Below are 18,050 nucleotides of genomic sequence, written 5' to 3'. Positions count from 1 at the left end.
CGTTTGTTCCACTTTTCGTTCCGTAGATGTCTTTCTTCCTTCCTTTCTTACTCTCTCGTTCTCTCATATTTTTTAATACATCTTCCTTCGCGTTTGATTTTTTCTCACTGTCCGTACGAGTTTTACGATGAAAAATTACGAATCTTTGCGGACACGTGGTTAAAGAAAAAAGAAAATTTTCAGACGATTATGGATATTATAAACGTGGGCGAGCAAGTTTATCTTTAAAATGAGCACACGCAACAAATACCATAGTTAATTATTTCTCACTGCTATGGTTGCCAAGAGGAAGGACACGATTCGTTCTAAATATCAACTCATAAATATGAGAAACACGTAAAAAGGATCAACCGCGAAGAAGCGTTCATTCGTAGACTCTCGAGAGAAGCGTGAGATGTTTTAATAATACAAACGTTCGCAAACATCGTCGGAGTGGTCTTAGAAACGATTGAAAAGTTTAACGAAATTTTATTTCGTGCATCGTCGAGATTCGTCTCGTTGTACGAATATTATTATCGTTTGGAGTCGTTTGAAATTTCTCGACTCGATCTTTTGTTCCGTTTTTCTTTCCTCTCTTGCAAGAAAATTCTACTAGAATTTTCAGTTATGAATAATGACGTAGATTTATGTTTAAGGAGAAATGAAACGTTCGAAGGAAAAAGAATCCTCGGCGATATTGAATCGATGTCGCTCGAACGTTCAGCGATTTTGAAAACGTGTAACATCTAGAAAATCGATCGTATCAATTACACCATTTTACGATCTTTTTAACATTTGCTATTTGAAGTTAACAGTTGCGCAGTAGAGAGAAGAGAATCACGAAATCAATTTCACCGTCGTGCTATTTTCATTTCATTGCGATAATTCCCCGCTATTTCCTCTTCCCCTTCCCTCCTCGAGCATCCTAAGCAAGTGCAACCGTACGAAATCGACGATCGCAAGTCGAAACACGCGCCAACGGAGGAGAGTGAAATCATGAAAACATTTAACGATCGCCGACGTCGTTACGTCCCTTCTCGTTTTCAGATCTTTAAAGGAAATTTCGAAAAAATCCTATCGCGATTTATTTCGAAAGAATTATTTCGGATGATTCGAGGAAAGAACGGTCTTCAAAGTTTCAAATTGGAATAAACACTTGTGCCTCTTGTCACTTCTTCCGATCGACGCGGACGAATATCGACGAGTTTCTCTGTACGATTGGCACAACCGATCCGAGTCGTGATCGTAATTTTTTACTTTATAAAACAACGACGACGACGACGACGACGACGACGACGACGACTAACTCGAGCCACGTGCGCTTCAAAATGTCGTCGTTCGCTATATCGAAACGATGCAAAATTACGAGCATCGTTTCCCATTCCGTTTAAAGGTGTATAAAAGCGAGGAATGAAAGAACGAGAAGAGTAAATGGCTCGAGGCTAGCCGCTTTCTCGTGACTCGTCGAAACTCCAAGTGTTAAGAAGACGAAGGAACCCGAAAACGGATATCACCTAAATACCGATTGCCGTTCGCGATCTTCAACTTTTCAGAGAAAGCGAAACCCGTTTACTCGCTCGATCCAGTTGATCGCACGAACGTTTTAAACGTTTGAAAAATTCGACCGAATAAAACGTTTACGTAAATCGTTTTCTTTTAGAAATGATCAATGTCCAACGAGGCGATTCAATAAACGAGAACCGCAACAGCAACAACAACGACATCGTCGAAGATCCTAGGCAAAAAAGTTTGATAGAAAAAATTTCACACAAATCGAATAACTTTCTCCTTCTCCGAGGAAGCAAGAAACTTGCATGAATCGGAATATATGATTTTGTAATAGGTGAAGTTTACAGAGATAGAGAGCATTAGCCTTTCCCACGGAGAAATCACGTGTTTAAACTTAACGCCGCGATGGAGGAACGGGAAAATGCGTTTAATTCTATGGCTAGTTTCCCGCATAACCATGACATTTGAAAGTTAGAGATTCCTCAAAGAACCGGTTAGACACCGTTAATCTCACGAGATCTCTAGTCAACGTTCTCATTATATAGAGGCCTTCCTCTTGCATAATATCATTTCTTTGGATCGATCGAGTCGATCACCTGACGCTTGGATGGTCGATACACGTGCGCGCACACGCTCGTATACGATCCATCGATCGAACGTGTAAGACTCGTCGAATGAAAATCTCAAGGAGAGAGTATCGAAAAGAAAGAAGACAAAAGAGAAATAAACAAAGAAGAACGATCGTTTCCTCGTTAACGCGAAAAAGCAAAAAAAAAAAAAGGAAAAAGAAAAAAAAAGGAGAAAGGAAGAAAGAAGTCGAGGTAAAACCATTTATAGGATAATACAAAAGAAATGGACAATCTCGATCGCGTTACGATCGAGAAATCGTACTCGAGGAAACCGATACATCGAGAGAGCTCTCTCGTTAAAAGTTTCAGAGAACTCGGCAAAATACTTCCCTTGTCTTTCGAGCGTAAAACAATATACGATATAATGAAAGAAGGAAGTAACGGAAATGAAGGAAGAGAGGACGATAAATTTATAACAAATGCGGACGAATGGCAATAAGGGTAAGGTAAAGTTACTTTCACGATAATAATAATAACGAAGCTTTTGCTAGCAGCACACGCGAGTGTAACGTTCGCGCGCAATAGTTTCGTCTCTCGTGGTTTATCTCGCACGGATTCATCGATCCGTACCAATGTGTTTGCCACAAATTCTAATTATAATCTTTTCCTTTTACTACCCACGCGATTCTAACGGTAGAAGCGACGATCTTTCAGCGCGATTTTCACTGTCCGCTGCACCTGCACTTCTCTAAGAAAATGGTAATAACGCTATTTACAATCTAAGCTCTATCGTTTTGCGTTTCTCACACATACACGTACGCGCGCGCGTACAGGCACTTTTTCTTTCTCCGTTTACCTCTTAATCTCTCTCATAGAAAGGTACACGAACCGAGTAGAAAGTCGACGGGGATAAAACCCTCGTTCGCCTAAAACGATTCCTCGACATTGTTTCGTCGACACAGTATCGACGTTCCAAGAACACTCTCTTTATTATTCCGACAGGAGAAAATCGTGATTAGAAGTCTAATAACCTAATCACGGCCACGACATTGTAAGATGGACATGTAACAGAGAAATAATTCATTTCGAAAAAGAGAATATCAATTATCTAGCACGTAATTATGTGTGTTCTTGATAGGATCGATAAATCGATCTCGGATCTCGATCGTACGTCTCCCCAGACTCGATTTAATCCGATCGTCGATTAAGTCTCACATATTGGGTACAATCGAATCGGCTTATCCCGACCAAGATACAAGGACCTATCTTTCGAAATAGCAGGCCTCGATGGCAATGCGATTGAAAACATCTCTTAGGAAGGATTCAATCGTGCAAGAAATAACGGTACGACGCGATCGAAGCCAGTGAAATCTGCCCTAATTCTTTCATGCGGCCATTTCGCTTTACCTCCTTTTTTCCTTCCTTCCTTCCGACCTATCTAACAACTCGCTCGTTGTGATCTCTCATTTGACTTTATTCTTGTGTTTCTTCGAGCGGAGAAAGATCGACCATTATTTCCTACATGTACTTACAAATGGGAACCTTTCTAAAATGTTTTTAACCGTTCGTTCGATCGCTCCGTTCAAAACGGGAGGGACGAGTAAAGTTGCAAATTTTTCTTTAGTTTAAATCGATGGGAAAATTAAAAAAAAAAAAAGAAGAAAAGAAAAAAGTGAAGGTTCGGCTAAATCGAGATCATCCGATTGGCTTTCTTCTATACTTTGCTACCTTTCTCTCTCTCTCTCTTTCTTTTTTTTTGTTTTTTCATTTTTTCCTCTCTCTAAGCAAATTCTTCGGCCAAACCGTTACAAATCCAAACCACGATTCGTAGACAAAACATCGTCTTCGAAACGAGATTGCGAATAAGGCATGGTAATCTTGGGTGGGAGACAAAACGCTCTCTCTCTCTCTCTCTCTCTCTCTCTCTCTCTCTCTCTCTCTCTCTCTCTCTGTCTCTTTCTCTGTCTCTCTTTCTTTCCCTCTTTGAGCTCAGCTGATCATTAAACCAACCGTTGGTCAGTCAAACTTTCACGCTCCGCGATATTCGAACGTCTTCGTCTGGTCGCTCGTTCGCTCGGGCTAATTTCTCGAGCCACGTTCGTTCGTGAAATCGATGCAAACAGGGTTCCACGAATTCGACGTAGAAAATTTTCACGAAAGAACGAGTTGAAACGTGAATCGTATTCTAAAGCACAAAAAAGAGGTGTTAGAACGAATTCGAAGAAAAATAGAGAGAGAGAGAGAGAGGGGGGGGGAGGAAGAGATTAATGACAAGCATCGAAATATTTCGTATAGTTTTTCGTTGCGGAGGAAATCAGTGATAAAAAATTTTTAAACAAAGCATGAAAAGGAAGTATCAGAAAAAAATCTACGATCTCTCGGGTTATCGCATTGTCACGGTGAATAAGAAGAATCGTTACTTGGACTTGAGATGAAAAGCGTTATTAGTGAAAGTCAGCGTGAGTAAAGAATACGAGACATCGTCGAGGTTCGTCGGTCAGACGGTCGCCGATCGGAGAGGAAGAAGAGAACGAGAAAGTCATAAAATTTTTAAGTTTATTTCAATGATCGTCCGATCGAGGATCTATCGATAGAAGAAGATTTTTCTCTGCCTCTCTCTCTCTCTCTCTCTCTCTCTCTCTCTCTCTCTCTCTCTCTCTCTCTCTCTCTCTCTCTCTTTCGTGAAGAGTCAATAACGAGACGATGGAAGAAACAATGTCCGAACATCGAACGTGAATGAAGAAAGAACACAGAAGATTCCTATACGATCTCTTTGAACTCGAAGAGAAGAATTTTATTTCGCTTGACCGATCTTTCGTTGAAGCGGTGAAAGGAAGGGAGAAGCTGTGCGATAAAGAAGAAAAAAAAGAAGAAAGAGAGAAGGAAGAGTTTCTTCCTCTATGCTAAATCATTGACATAGACATTCAAATATCCTATAGCTCGGTGTCTTACACCGGTTTATACGAAAAAGGTCAGAGATGGAAACGTGAGCAAAGAGCAAGGCTGGATTTGAAGAAAATAACATTAGTTCCAGCATCGATCCCTTTTATCGGTATATCCTTCTACAGATTTGCTTTCAATGGTTTTTGACGAGCTGATATTAAAATAACAAGAGGACGTCTTTGAGATCGTTTTAAAGACGGCTGCTCTAGCAGACTATGCCGAAGATTTCGAATAAGAAGGAGCCGATTTAGAAGATCCAACGGAGTTTCTCTCGCGAGATGAAGGCAGAATCGACTCGAGAGTAAAACGTCTACGATCCTATCCAAGGTATCTCGAAACAGATCGATCGGGAGATTTTTCTAGTGTTTGCAAAGTGACGACGAACGACGTTATGTCGGATCGAACGGAGACGATGTGGATATAATTTCGAAAAAATACGCACGCGATAAGTCAAGAAATCAAAGATGAGAACGATCCTGACGATTTCAACGCTGTGTTGCGTTCTACGATTCGCCAAGAGCTACAACGTTCTACTAGCCACGATGGGTGGTACAAAATCGCACACTGTACCGTTCGTTGCTCTTGGTAACGCTTTAAAATCGCGAGGTCACAACGTGACCTTAGTAAGCGCGTTCTCAGGACCAGGAATTAACAACGGGCTCAATGAATTGGTCCCAACGATTCTCGAATCTTACGTATATAATTACACTTCGGAATGGGACTTGGTGGGTGCCAGATTCCGCGATGAACTTCCACTTTCGCCGTGGAACGCGATGAGATACGGTTGGGAAGCGTGCGAGGCTTTGTTACAAGACGACGTCTCGGTCACTGCTCTCAGAAAACCGGATGGAAGTCAACACGAACGATGGAACGTTGCCGTGGTCGACGGTGCTTATCCGGAATGTCTCTTGGCTATCTTACACGAGGAAAACGTACCTACGATCATGTTAAATACGGTATACTTATCGATTTCTATTAAAATATTCCACTTACCTAACTGGTTGAATAACAATTATCGAGTCTTTGCGTTTCCCTGCAGGTTGCTCTGTACAGTGGTTCGATGACCCGTCAAGGAAATCCGTCTCCCTGGTCGGTGACACCGTATTTCGGAAAAGCCTTAACGCAAGACATGAACTTCTTACAAAGAGTAATCAATGCCGCCTGTCTGATCACTTTAGAAATCATGTATTGGATCATGATCACTGTCTATCTACAGCCCACGCTTCGAAAGTACCTAGGTAACTTTCTAGTCGTCCGACGACAGACTTTGACGCGCTGTCACTCCTCTTCGTTGCTCGACGAAGCTATATGACGGAAGGAAATGACAAAAAGAAAGAAAAAAAATAAAGAAAATTACAATGACATTTCTTACAGGCGAACAAATACCCGACGTAAGATATCTGACCTCGGAAATACCGTTGACTCTACAAAATAGCCATTACAGCGTAGCCGATTCCATGCCGTATTTGGCGAACGTGGTAAATGTGGCGTGTCTGCATTGCAAACCAGCAATGCAACTCAGTCCGGATTTAGATTCGTTTTTGCGTCGAGGTAAAGTCGTTTTTTTGCCATTTAATCTTTATACATATACATACATACATACATACATATATATATATATATATATATATATATATATATATATGTTTGTACGTATACACACACGGGAATTTTAACGACAGCTAAAACATGTAATGATTTTGCGTAACGATCGCTTCAAGAGATGCAAAAACTAGTTTTGAGAAAAATATTGATGACATTCGCACCTTCCGAAGCGTTATAAATACTAAAACCCAGGGTGCGTCGTTGCAAATTACTCTTCGTCGAAATTTTAATTGGAATATTAGCCGGTACAAGAACGTATTAAAATCTAGTACATAATTCGATCGAGTATATTAAAGTTAAATGGAAAATCAAACGTTATATTATTTAACACCGAAAGCCATAAACTTTGGAAGCGATAAAAACTCCTCGTACGTTTTCAACCATCGATTAGAATTTGCCGTACGTAAACGGGATCGAAGTTTCTTTGTTTATTATTATCGGTGATTAACTGAAATATTTTCTCAAGAGATATTACGGTGCACTTGTAATAAATAATCCGTCGAGTAAACGCATACATCTTATGTAACGACGTATTTTCTTATCGCCCGAGTCCTAGACCTTTGCACATACATTATCGAGTAAGGAAACATTTTGCATTTTTTTGGGTTTTCGTTAACGAATACGTCGATTCGCGAAATAGATTGTCGACTTTTATTTCGATAAAATATAACGAGCAACGTTGAAACGTTTCTATACAACAGGATTCATCTTCGTCTCGATGGGTTCGTCCGTGAGAGCTTCCGGGATGCCTACAGCCTTGCGTGAAATTTTTGTAGCGGTTTTTGCTACTCTACCTTACAACGTCGTATGGAAATGGGAAGGAGGGAAAATAAAGGATCTTCCGGTAAACGTAAGAACGGCAGCTTGGTGGCCTCAACAAGAACTTCTGGGACATTCGAAACTTCGTGCTTTCGTTTCGCACGGTGGTCTTTTATCTCTGCACGAAGCAGCTTTTCACGGTTCACCGACTTTGGTACTGCCCGTTTTCTGTGATCACGATGGAAACGCGGCTCAAGCCGGTAAGCTTAATCTAAAATAAACATGGAAAGAACTTGTGTTGAAATTAATTGATTACGTTCCCATGTTTTTCTAACTTTATCCGGTTTTTCCTCGAGCGATACATTTTCTTGAATGCAATGTAAACAATTTAAAAAATTATTGCAAGACATTCTCTATTTATCTGTTCGGAGCTCCGAGTCGCGTTGAACGTACTACGAGCGAAAATTGAAAGCAAAGTTTCGTCAGAGATTACGTCAAGTAGGACGAGCGATAGAGAGAGAGAAAGAGAGAGAGAGAGAGAGAGAGAGAGAGAGAGAGAGAGAGAGAGAGAGAGAGAGAGAGAAATGGGGTATGCGACTTTGAGTTTAGAAATACATAAATCATACGTCGTTTTGTCCCAGAATTAAGGATTACGTAAGCAAATGTACGCGCAACATTCGTAAGAAACGGAAAGTAAGAAAACGGCTATTAAGTTAGATCGTCGTAGGTACGTAAGAAAAAGTATCCCGATTTGAAGCAGCCTATTACATTCTTTCTCATCATATTTTCTTGTTTGATTTTTGAATTTAATTTTCAGAGAAATTAGGTTACGCTCTAGTGATGGACTTGGCCGAATTATCGATAGGAAGCCTTCGCGAGGGAATCCTTAAAGTTGGAGCAACGCGAAACAACACATACAGGAAGGCTGCGAAAAAACAAAGTATTTTATTACGAGATCTTCCAATAGGTCCCCGAGAACTTGCAACATGGTGGATCGAACACGTCGCGAGACACGGCGAGGCCGATCATCTGAAGAGTACGACGAGGTAATTTTGAAAAATATTTACCGTAGCGGCGGATTAACGAGTGGAAAGTCTTCGCGGATAGCCGCGTGCAAAATAAAAATGACAGTAGCGAAGATTAATCGTCGCAAAAGACGATTCTCTTACGTTTTCGATGATTAATGGTTTACGTCTTTTTCATTTTCAGACGCATGGGCGTAATACGTTATTATTCCTTGGACGTTGGCGCGTTCTACACGATAATCATCATGGCGCTGATCTACGGATTAAAACGTTTATGTTGGACACCGATAACGAAGCAGAGAATTTTCAAAAAGAAGATAGACTGATTTCGAACGACAGACCCTTGCTTTAAATCCGACGTTTAACGACGCTTCAAGTACCTTCGATTATCTTCTTAGATTTGTACTTAGATCTTTGTAATCGTATTTAAAAGAAAAGAAAAAAAGAGAGGAACGAATAAAGTACGTTCGATCGTTGCTTGTTTCTTTTTTCCCCTAGAGTAATTCATGAATATTAAAATCCGAATGAATGAAAACGATAAGCCGGTCAGCGTAAACGGGATGTTTACAATGGGCGAGTTTAATAAACGGTCGGTAAAGAAGATATTAATTCCGGTATGGGAGAACAACCGTCGGTAAATTAAACGTCGAGTCGATCGCACGCCCTGGATAATTTGCGATCGTTCGTCGTAGTCATGAAAATAGTATTGAAAATAGTATCGAGGAAAATGCATCCGTGTACGGGTTTAGTTTCATTAATAGTCATGACCGACAATAGTACATACGTCGTTAAGGCGGACTACGTAAAAATTGCGTACAACTAGGATTAACGGTACACGCGTAGAAGCAAAGTCGTCTAAACGAAAAGCCGGTTTCGAAAGACGTTCAAAGTTAACCTCGAGGCCTCGTCACAAAATCGAAATTAACCGTAAAAGTGAGGCTTCGTCGAGAGATGCGATAGAATAGAAGGTAGTACGTACATGGCTGGCTTATCGAGAGCCTTAAGGCTGTCTCTAGCACTTTGACACTTTATTCGAAGAAAAGAGAAAGATGCGTTTGTATATATTATAGTAGGAATAAAAAGAGGAACGGTCCGTGGAGTAGGAGGTACTCGCCGGCAAGAGGAATAGGGAGGCGAGGTAAGGAAAAAAATTCGTTACGGACGCAGTGTCGTAGATACTTTGGGCGCTATCTGTCGTACGATAACAAAATGGCTCGTGAAGAGAACAGAAATTTATCGAATAGAATTTAGGAATCGTCTTCCGACTAATACGTAAAATCAACGATACCTTTAGCTAGAAATTCGACGTGCGAGAAATAAATTTTGACGAGAGGATAGGTCCAACGGTCGAAGCGTAGACGAAGGATTAGGGCGATACCACGACGCAGCTACGGTGTTAAATTAGTTAAGGGCTACGTACGAGCGGCGGCGCGTACGTCGAATTCCTATGAAAGGAAAGAAAGAGAAAGAGAACGAAAGAGGGAGGGAGAGAAACGGAGAGAGAGAGAGAGAGAGAGAGAGAGAGTGAGTGAGTGAAAGAGAGAGAGAGAGAGAGAGAGAGAGAGAGAGAGAGAGCCACGAGGGCTCCCGGCGAACGTTTGCGGTCGAACGTATCGCAGATCTCTCGTCTTCGAAAGAATCGTTCGCGCATCGCTCGACGTTTTTAATGGTGTCGTGTAAAAACAAAAAAAAGGAAGATACACAAATAAATAGATATATATATACATACATACATATATATATATAGAGAGAGAGAGAAAAAGAGAGAGAGAGAGAGAGAGATTCCGAGTGCGTGCATGCGTACGCGCGTGTGTGAATCGCGTCGGCTTTCGGTCGCGCTGCCTCCGATCATGTTCGACGATCAGTACCAGCTGACTCGTTGGTCGGCACACAACGTTTCGCGACGATGTGTCACTCGTTCGAACAATTCCGACGCCAATAATAGTAATACCTTGTACAACGATAAAAAGGAGGAACGTTGCGAGAAAGAAAAGGAAGAAGAAGAAGAAGAAGATAAAGAAAATTTGGAAAAGGGAAGAGAAAGTGGTTCTATTCTATTATAATCCTATACGACACTTCCTTGCGCCGCCACCAACGTCGCTTCCTCCTTCTCCTCCTCGGATACTTTGCTAGTCGCGCGCGAGTGCGCGCGCGCGCGCGCATAACCGACCAACCAACCGACCGACCGACCGACCGACCGACCGACCCATCCGACCGAACCTAACTCCTTCCTACCCTCTGACACTTTTTCCGATCGTACAGTGCCAGACGAGAACTATATGCGACGTTCGTAACAGAGAGATACATATATAGATCGACAAAGTTTTCACGTCGGTCAATGATCGTCGACGATATCGTGATCTTTAGTGCTTCTTCTTTCGCTCGTCTCTCTCTCTCTCTCTCTCTTTCTCTCTCTCTTTATGTGCGTGCAAGTGTATATTTCCATCATCCTCTCCCTATAGTTTACTTACCTCTCGTATCGCTCTTTGTACGAGACAGCGAGCGAGCGAGAGAAAGAAGAAAGAACGTGTGTGTGTTGTGTGTGTGTGTGAATACGTGTGACGCGCTGGTTACATACACGCATGCACGGACACACACACACGCGCGGATGCACACATAAAGCCAACTCATTCTCTCGTTCGCGTTGTGTTCGACGCACGACGCGTTCCCTCCCAACCACGTGGGTTTAACAATGCTCCCGCTCGATGCGAATGTTGCTGCAAAGAAGACAGGAAATTCATCCTCTATAAGATACAATTCAGACGCATCCTCGCGTACTCATGTTTTCGACGACAACGACGACGAGGACGACGACGACAACGGTGGCAACGACGACGACGAGGACAACGACGACGACGGCGAGGACGAGGCTGACGAAGACGAGGATGATGTTCGAGCTGGAGTGGTATAGGCTGACGAAGATGACGATAGGTAAATCGATAATTCATTTTGATAATTTTTAATAATTAGAAAGAGCGAAAAGAAGACGATATTAGAGAGAGAGAGAGAGAGAGAGAGAGAGAGAGAGAGAGAGAGAGAGAAAGAGAGAGGAAGTACGACGTGGTAAAAGGCACGTGGTAAAAAAGACGCTCGCTCTCTCTCTCTCTCTCTCTCTCTCTCTCTCTCTCTCTCTGTCCGTTTGTCTGTCTGTGTCTGTTGAATTTTGCGTCGTAAGAACAGCAGGGCAGTGCGCGTTAGAACGTCGACGTTAGCACGCGATCGATCGTTTTCTCTCGTAGGGGGGTACGTACCTAATACTACGTCGTAGACGACTACGTTCGAAAAGGAAGGGACTACCGAGTAAGTAGTATTTACTTGCCACGCGATATCAAAGAAAAAAATTTCCGACGTCGCAACTTTGGTATTTCGTTGAGGAAATGAAAAACAAAAGAATAAGAAAACCTCGTGCCGCGTTTATAAAACGCAATCGCGTACTTGTTCGTTTGCTAATAGTGGATATTATCGTGAATTACGCGTATATAATATATTCGTGAAAGGAAGATAGGAACGAAGAGAAGAGGACGAATATCGGTAGGCAGGACTATGAGAAGAAGAAGGAGAAGAAGAAGAAGAAGGAGGAGGTGGCGGCAACGACGATGGCGGCATTTGGAACGTGTTCCGAGAAACCTAGCGAAGGTATACGGCATTTAGATCAGTATGGCCTTTCTGTAAACAAGCTGCCGTCGCCGTGGTCGCCGCCGCCATCGAACGTTTACGCGCGTTGTCCACCGAGTGCGCTTTTACCCTCTGCTTCTTTCTCTCTCTCTCTCTCTCTCTCTCTCTCTCTCTCTCTCTCTCTTTCTCTCTTTCTCTCTCTCATTCTCTCTACGCGTGACGTAATCCATTCAAGCTTCTACGCAATACGAAACGTGGCCGTTCGTTTCCCCCTCCCAACCCTCAACCAAGCCACCCCTTCTCCGTCGACTCTTCCTATCTCTTTTTGACTTCCCTATCGCTTTCTTCGTCTCTCTCTCTCTCTCTCTCTCTCTCTCTCTCTCTTTCTCTCTTTGAATCTCCAAATTACAGCGTTTGTATTTTTTTCGTATATCCCTTTCTTTCTTTCTTTTTCTCTTACTTTTCTTTTCTTTCTATTCTATTCTATTCCATTCTATTCTATTCTATTCTATTTTATTTTATTCTATTCTATTCATTGCAATACGCTACTCCGTAAGATTCTAGAAGGCTTTGAGTTTCCATCTACTAGAAGAACTGTGGCCAACTCTCCCTACTTGCTTCTCGAGCACTCTCGCCACTCCCTCTTCCTTCTTTTTTCCTTCCTTCCTTCCTTCCTTCCTTCCTTACTTCCTTCCTTCGGTAATCATCTATGCATCGTTAAAAATATGAATCGACGAACGGCTGGAACGCAGCTCGTTTTTTCAAGTAGGGTAACGTGCACTCTTGTCTATTCATCTTCCCTCTCTCTCTCTCTCTCTCTCCCTCTCCCTCCCTCCCTCCCTCCCTTCTTCTCCGCCCCTCTCCGTCTCTCTCTCTCTCTCCCTCTCCGTCTTACTACAGGCATATACATCGACCGAAAAGCTTTCGAAAGGCACGCGCTACGCGTTCACTCCCGTTCCGCTATCTCTCTCTTTCTATGTATCTTTCTCCCCATCCTTTTTTCTTTATCGATAATACGGACGTTCGTGTTGTAAAAGAGAGATTTTTTTAAAGGGAAATAAAGTAGAGATAATTAAAGTTGATGAGCCTGTACGATACGCGCATCGTTTCTTTTAATTTTATTAAGCTCTCACTCTCTCTCTCTCTCTCTCTCTCTCTCTCTCTTTCACACGTGCGCGCGAGCGCTACGTAGAAAAACATCGTCTAACACATATTTATATTTATAGATACTTCTCGCGCGCGCTTGTATCTTGGTTTTTCTTTCCCTCGTTTGGAACGCAATTATGCAGATATCTTGGGGCAACGGGAACGAGTTAAGGTACGCGCGCAAGATCGTATACCCCTCTCTCTCTCTCTTTCTTTCTGTCTGTCTGTCTCTCTCTCTGTTTTTCTCTGTCTGTCTGTCTGTCTGTCTGTTCTGTCTACTCGAAATAACTCGCATTCCATCGCGAAGTGTGCGCGCGACAACCTGTTCGAAGGTGGAACTAAGTAAATGAGGGACGCGTGATCTCTTGTAAATCGCTTCTGTCTCCCTTTCTCTCTCTTTTTCTTTTATATATGTGGCGTGTGTGTCTTATGTATACGTACGCGCGCGCATCACTCACACATCCATACTATCCATCTATATTTCTTTCTCCCCTGGAGGATTTAACCTTCAACGAAATGCTCCCTTTCTACGCCGCGACTTGCCTTTTTCTCTCTCTCTCTCTCTCTCTCTCTCCTCTTTTTCTTTATTTCTACGAGATGCCAACTTGGAACAAGGCTTATTCATCGTACGAGCACGCGATCTAACGCATATTTTTTCTTCTTCGAGAAGAAAGCGAGAGGAAGAGAAAATTTACTCTATGAGAAGGCAACAGTTACATAAATCGTAGAGCGTCTTGTTCCGCTCGTCGTGATCGATGAAAACGCTATTGTAGGAACGATTACGTATTCGTTTCTCTTTTCCCGAACATGCTTGTACACGTACGTGCATGTACGTAAGATAAATTTACGTCTGATCGAAATCCAGCGGAGATATCTTTCGATGTAACCTTTGAACTCGTTAACAAAAACAATCGCTAACAACTACTAAGCACTTACATACATTGCGAAAGCATTTTTCAAATCTTCCGGAAGATCGTTATCGTAGTCCGTCGTCGTCGCTCTCGGATGCTTCTTTTCTTCGTGCTAGTTTGTAGATACACGTGTGTATGTGTTTGTTTTGTTCCGCGTATTGGTATCCCCGACGCGTAGTACGTTTATCTCATTGACAAGGTTTTCGTTAGAGAAAAACGCGTGATCTCTCATTATTAACGCATTCGCTGCGTCATCGAAAACAGATATATGTACGTTTCGTTAGGTATTTATTTATTTATAAACGTCTTTCTTTTTTCTTTTTCATTCATTCGATACAGTTGAGATTAATGTTAAAAATGGCGTCGCACGTATACATAGTCGATGTAAACAATTTCGCCAATTGGCGTCAATTCGCAGCGAACGTATTAACGTGATTACTCGCGACCTTCGTTTTTTCTCTTTCTCTCTCTCTCTCTCTCTCTCTCTCTCTCTCTCTCTCTCTCTCTCTCTCTCTCTCTCTCTCTCTCTCTCTCTCTCTCTCTCTCTCTCTCTCTTGTACGTATTTTGGTACGTTGGCCGAACATACGAAATTCGAGTAGTAGTAGAATTGGCGTTCTTAAAAGTTATGTGGGACATCGGTTGTTATCGATGCGTCATCCGTATCGCCAAGGCCTCCAGCCAAAAATCTACGCTCGTCGCTTACGACTGTCGCGTCAGAATCTATCTATTTATCTATCCATCCATCCATCCATCCATCCATCTATCCATCCGTCTATCCGTCCATCTATCCATCCATCCGTACGTCCGGCCGTCCATCCGTCTTTCTATCTACATACCTATTATACGTCGACGCGTTTTTATTCTTTTCCTTAAAAGAAAATATATTCCGTCTTTCCGAGTGAGTAAACGGTACGTTTCTTTCTCATTAACCACAATCCGTCTTGGTTATTAGCCGGCTCTGTTCTTCACGATGGACGAATGAAGGAAGGATGCCATTGTGGAATGGGCAATATATCCTGAGGGATGTTCGAGGAGTATATTGCGTGTCGTTATATGCGAACCGGTTGCGTGTCTCTCTCTCTCTCTCTCTCTCTCTCTCTCTCTCTCTCTCTCTCTCTCTCGGCAGTGTTTCTTATTTCGTTTCACGTTGCTTGTAGTTTCACTTGGCGAGGTCCGTAGGTGGTCAAAAAGTATTCTCGTAAAATGCCCGAGAGAAAATGTAATTAACGATTAAGTGATATTACGAGACTCGTCCGTTAGTTCGATTATTGAAATAATGTTTTTCGTTGGCACGTGACGAGTGAGAATGACCGATTCTATGAAGAGAGAGAAAGAGAGAGAAACTTTTATTTCCGACGAGAGCGAGATGTTTCCAATGAATCGATCGAATATGAATCGATCGTTGATCGTTTACTCACCGTTCAGGTCGCCGGCCTTTAAACATTAATTTTAAATGCAAATGAGCGAATGCTCGCACGTGTGTGTGTGTGCGCGCACACGATAGGCGAAGGAGAAGGAGACGGAGAAGGTAGAAACGAAGGAGGATCGATACAGTGCCGCAGGAAGTTGGTATAAAAAGTCCGACGGCATCCTTGACGAAGTTTAAAGTCGATAAAACTAGTCCCGCGATCGATGGTGACCTCCCAAGTGACGTCACCCAATCAAATTTTCTCACGCAAATACGACGTAATTCGAATGACTAACGAGCGTAATTACGTCGGTATAACGATTCGAAGTATTCGGTATGTAAAATCGTCGTTTTAAAATTTAAATACAAGCCGTACCGATGGTTTCGTTTAGAAAGCACGCCATTTTTAAATCCCTCTAAGTAGGCGTGTCATTGGTAGAATATCGACTCGTTTGGAAAGTTTGATAATTTCTGTAGATAATTTAAACGTCGTTTATATAGTTGAATTATTATCGTTTAACGATCTTTACGACGCGAGCCACGGCGATCTTTTAGGCATCCACGAAAAAAGAGAGAAAAGGGAAGAAGAAAAATCTGACGTAACCGTCGCTATAACGAGGCCACGTGCGGAGTCACGATGTATATCCGTTGTTTACGCGGAAAACTTTGCTCGCTGTCGTCATCGTCGACGTCGACGTCGTCGTCGTCGTCGTCGTCGTCGTCGTCGACGCGTTGGAACGATCTTCTCTTTCTCCCTCTCCCTTTTAATCTCCTATTCTCGCTCGTTAGAAAATCATGTGACGGTTTAAAAAAAGAAGAAGCAAAAAAAAAAAGGAAAATATTATCCGAAGGCTGCTTTGAATTTGAATAAATTCGATTGAAAAGAATCCACCGATGTCTTTTATTTTTCATTGAAATTTGTAAATGGACCAGTACGATATACTCGTCGGACTACTGTCTGAGTTGGATTGGTTCGAAGGTAGAGGAAAAAAAATAAACGAGATAATAAAAGAATGGTCGTGTTGCGTAATGCGAGATAAGAGAAAGGGAGAAAAGAAGGAGAAGGAGATCTCTCCATTTGCGAATATACCACGTTAATGCTTCGTTATATTCTCTGTCTCTCTCTCTCCCCGTTTTTCTCGCTCATTCCATGTCCGTCGTCCTCGTGTAAACACGGCCAGTAATAACGTGTTTTCGACGTAGAGAAAGAGAAGAGAAACCTACATCGAAAGAGAAACGGAGGAGGTGACGGCGGCGGCAGCGTCGTCGTCGTCGTCGTCGTCGTCGTCGTCGTCGTCGTCGTCGTCGTCGTCGACCACATACATACACGTATATAGAACGGGAGTAAACTCGATTTAATTCGAATTGCCGCCAATTTGATCAATCGATCGATCGTTTGTTCTTTCCATTCGTAGAATGTAGAGTAAGTAAACTCAGCATGATGTATGTAATTACCAACGTCCATCGGAATATGTATTTATTATGATTATTATTGTTGTTGTTGTTATTATTATTATTATTACTGTTACTACCGTCGTCGTCGTCGTCATCGTCGTCGTCGTAGCCATCATCCTTCTCGTAATTTATCGAAGTCGATTGGATCGAGTAAAATCTGTCTGTTTTATTGCCTCTTACTCGTCGAACACGCTCGTTATTTTAAAATTACTTTACTCCGTCAAGGTGAAGGTTTTATGAAGATTTTTCGTAGTATTTGCCGATTCCGCGGTGTGACAGATGTATAATAAAACTGAAGCAGCGCGTGACGCTTAAACTTCTCCGGGGCTTGTCTGCCGGATCCATTTTCTCTGTTCCTTGCACCTATTTTATTTTAAGAACGAACGCAGCTTGCTGTTGTCGTTCTCGTTAACGACAGCCTCCTCGGCGTTTTCCCTTTCATCTTTCGAGTACCTACGCGTCGCAATATCAATCCTCTTAAACATTTCGACGAGAGAAAATGCAGTCTTCTTCTCGTCGTCCAATCTGTGATGTATTTTCGCGATTCCTTTATCCTCTAGTTTCGCACAGGTATCGAATCGTTTGGATTTTTTGCTCGGTCGAGCGAGAAAAATGAAAATTGACGAATATTTTCCTGCGATTTAATGAGATTCGATTGGTTTCTCTCTCCCTCTCTCTTTTTATCGATCGTTTTATCTAAAAAGTGATATTATTCGAGCTCGTCGAAGAAGGAAAAGGAGAAAGAGAAAGAACGATAAAAGGTAGCTCGTGAAACGACAGGACGTTAAACGCTTCGCGGATGTTTGGAAGGATCGTGCGTGGGCGAGGATGATGAGACGGTTTGCGATTTCGAAAATTGCAGACGTGATTTCCTGGAAATATTTCCTCACAGTTTTTGCACACGTTCGTATCTTCGCGAAAAGAGAGATACCCGAAAATAAAATCCCCGTGGCTTTGTCAGTTTTTCACTCTGAAGAAGCGTGAAATATGTTTAAAAGTCGGTTACGTTTTAACGCGTGATATATTTGTAAAATATTACGTCTACGCGCGAGCTGGCCCATATAACAAGTTCGCGAGTATATTTTACAAAAAGAAAAAAAAAAAAAAATAGTTAACGAAAACGAT

The 18,050-nt window shown here is 42.2% G+C and overlaps 1 protein-coding gene across 1 annotated transcript; it reads left to right on the top strand.

Moving 5' to 3' along the window:
- Positions 1-4,922: 4,922 nt before the first annotated feature.
- LOC122627817 (UDP-glucosyltransferase 2-like) lies at positions 4,923-8,865 on the top strand. The gene is made up of 6 exons (XM_043809390.1): positions 4,923-5,956; positions 6,040-6,238; positions 6,375-6,551; positions 7,307-7,624; positions 8,182-8,410; positions 8,574-8,865. Exons 1-6 carry the CDS (start codon positions 5,465-5,467, stop codon positions 8,713-8,715), a joined length of 1,557 nt encoding a protein of 518 aa, XP_043665325.1. The 5' UTR covers positions 4,923-5,464; the 3' UTR covers positions 8,716-8,865.
- Positions 8,866-18,050: the final 9,185 nt, after the last annotated feature.

The sequence above is a fragment of the Vespula pensylvanica genome, chromosome 3 (genome assembly GCF_014466175.1).
Source record: "Vespula pensylvanica isolate Volc-1 chromosome 3, ASM1446617v1, whole genome shotgun sequence".
In the NCBI taxonomy this organism is placed as follows: domain Eukaryota; kingdom Metazoa; phylum Arthropoda; class Insecta; order Hymenoptera; family Vespidae; genus Vespula; species Vespula pensylvanica.
This window is presented reverse-complemented; position numbering and strand designations above follow the sequence as displayed.

Bases quoted from the DNA above. Each gene is read 5' to 3' on its own strand.
- LOC122627817 (XM_043809390.1), top strand. From the start codon at position 5,465: ATGAGAACGATCCTGACGATTTCAACGCTGTGTTGCGTTCTACGATTC. The intron at 5,957-6,039 runs GTATACTTATCG...GTTTCCCTGCAG, and splicing joins CTACGATCATGTTAAATACG to GTTGCTCTGTACAGTGGTTC. The intron at 7,625-8,181 runs GTAAGCTTAATC...TTTAATTTTCAG, and splicing joins TGGAAACGCGGCTCAAGCCG to AGAAATTAGGTTACGCTCTA.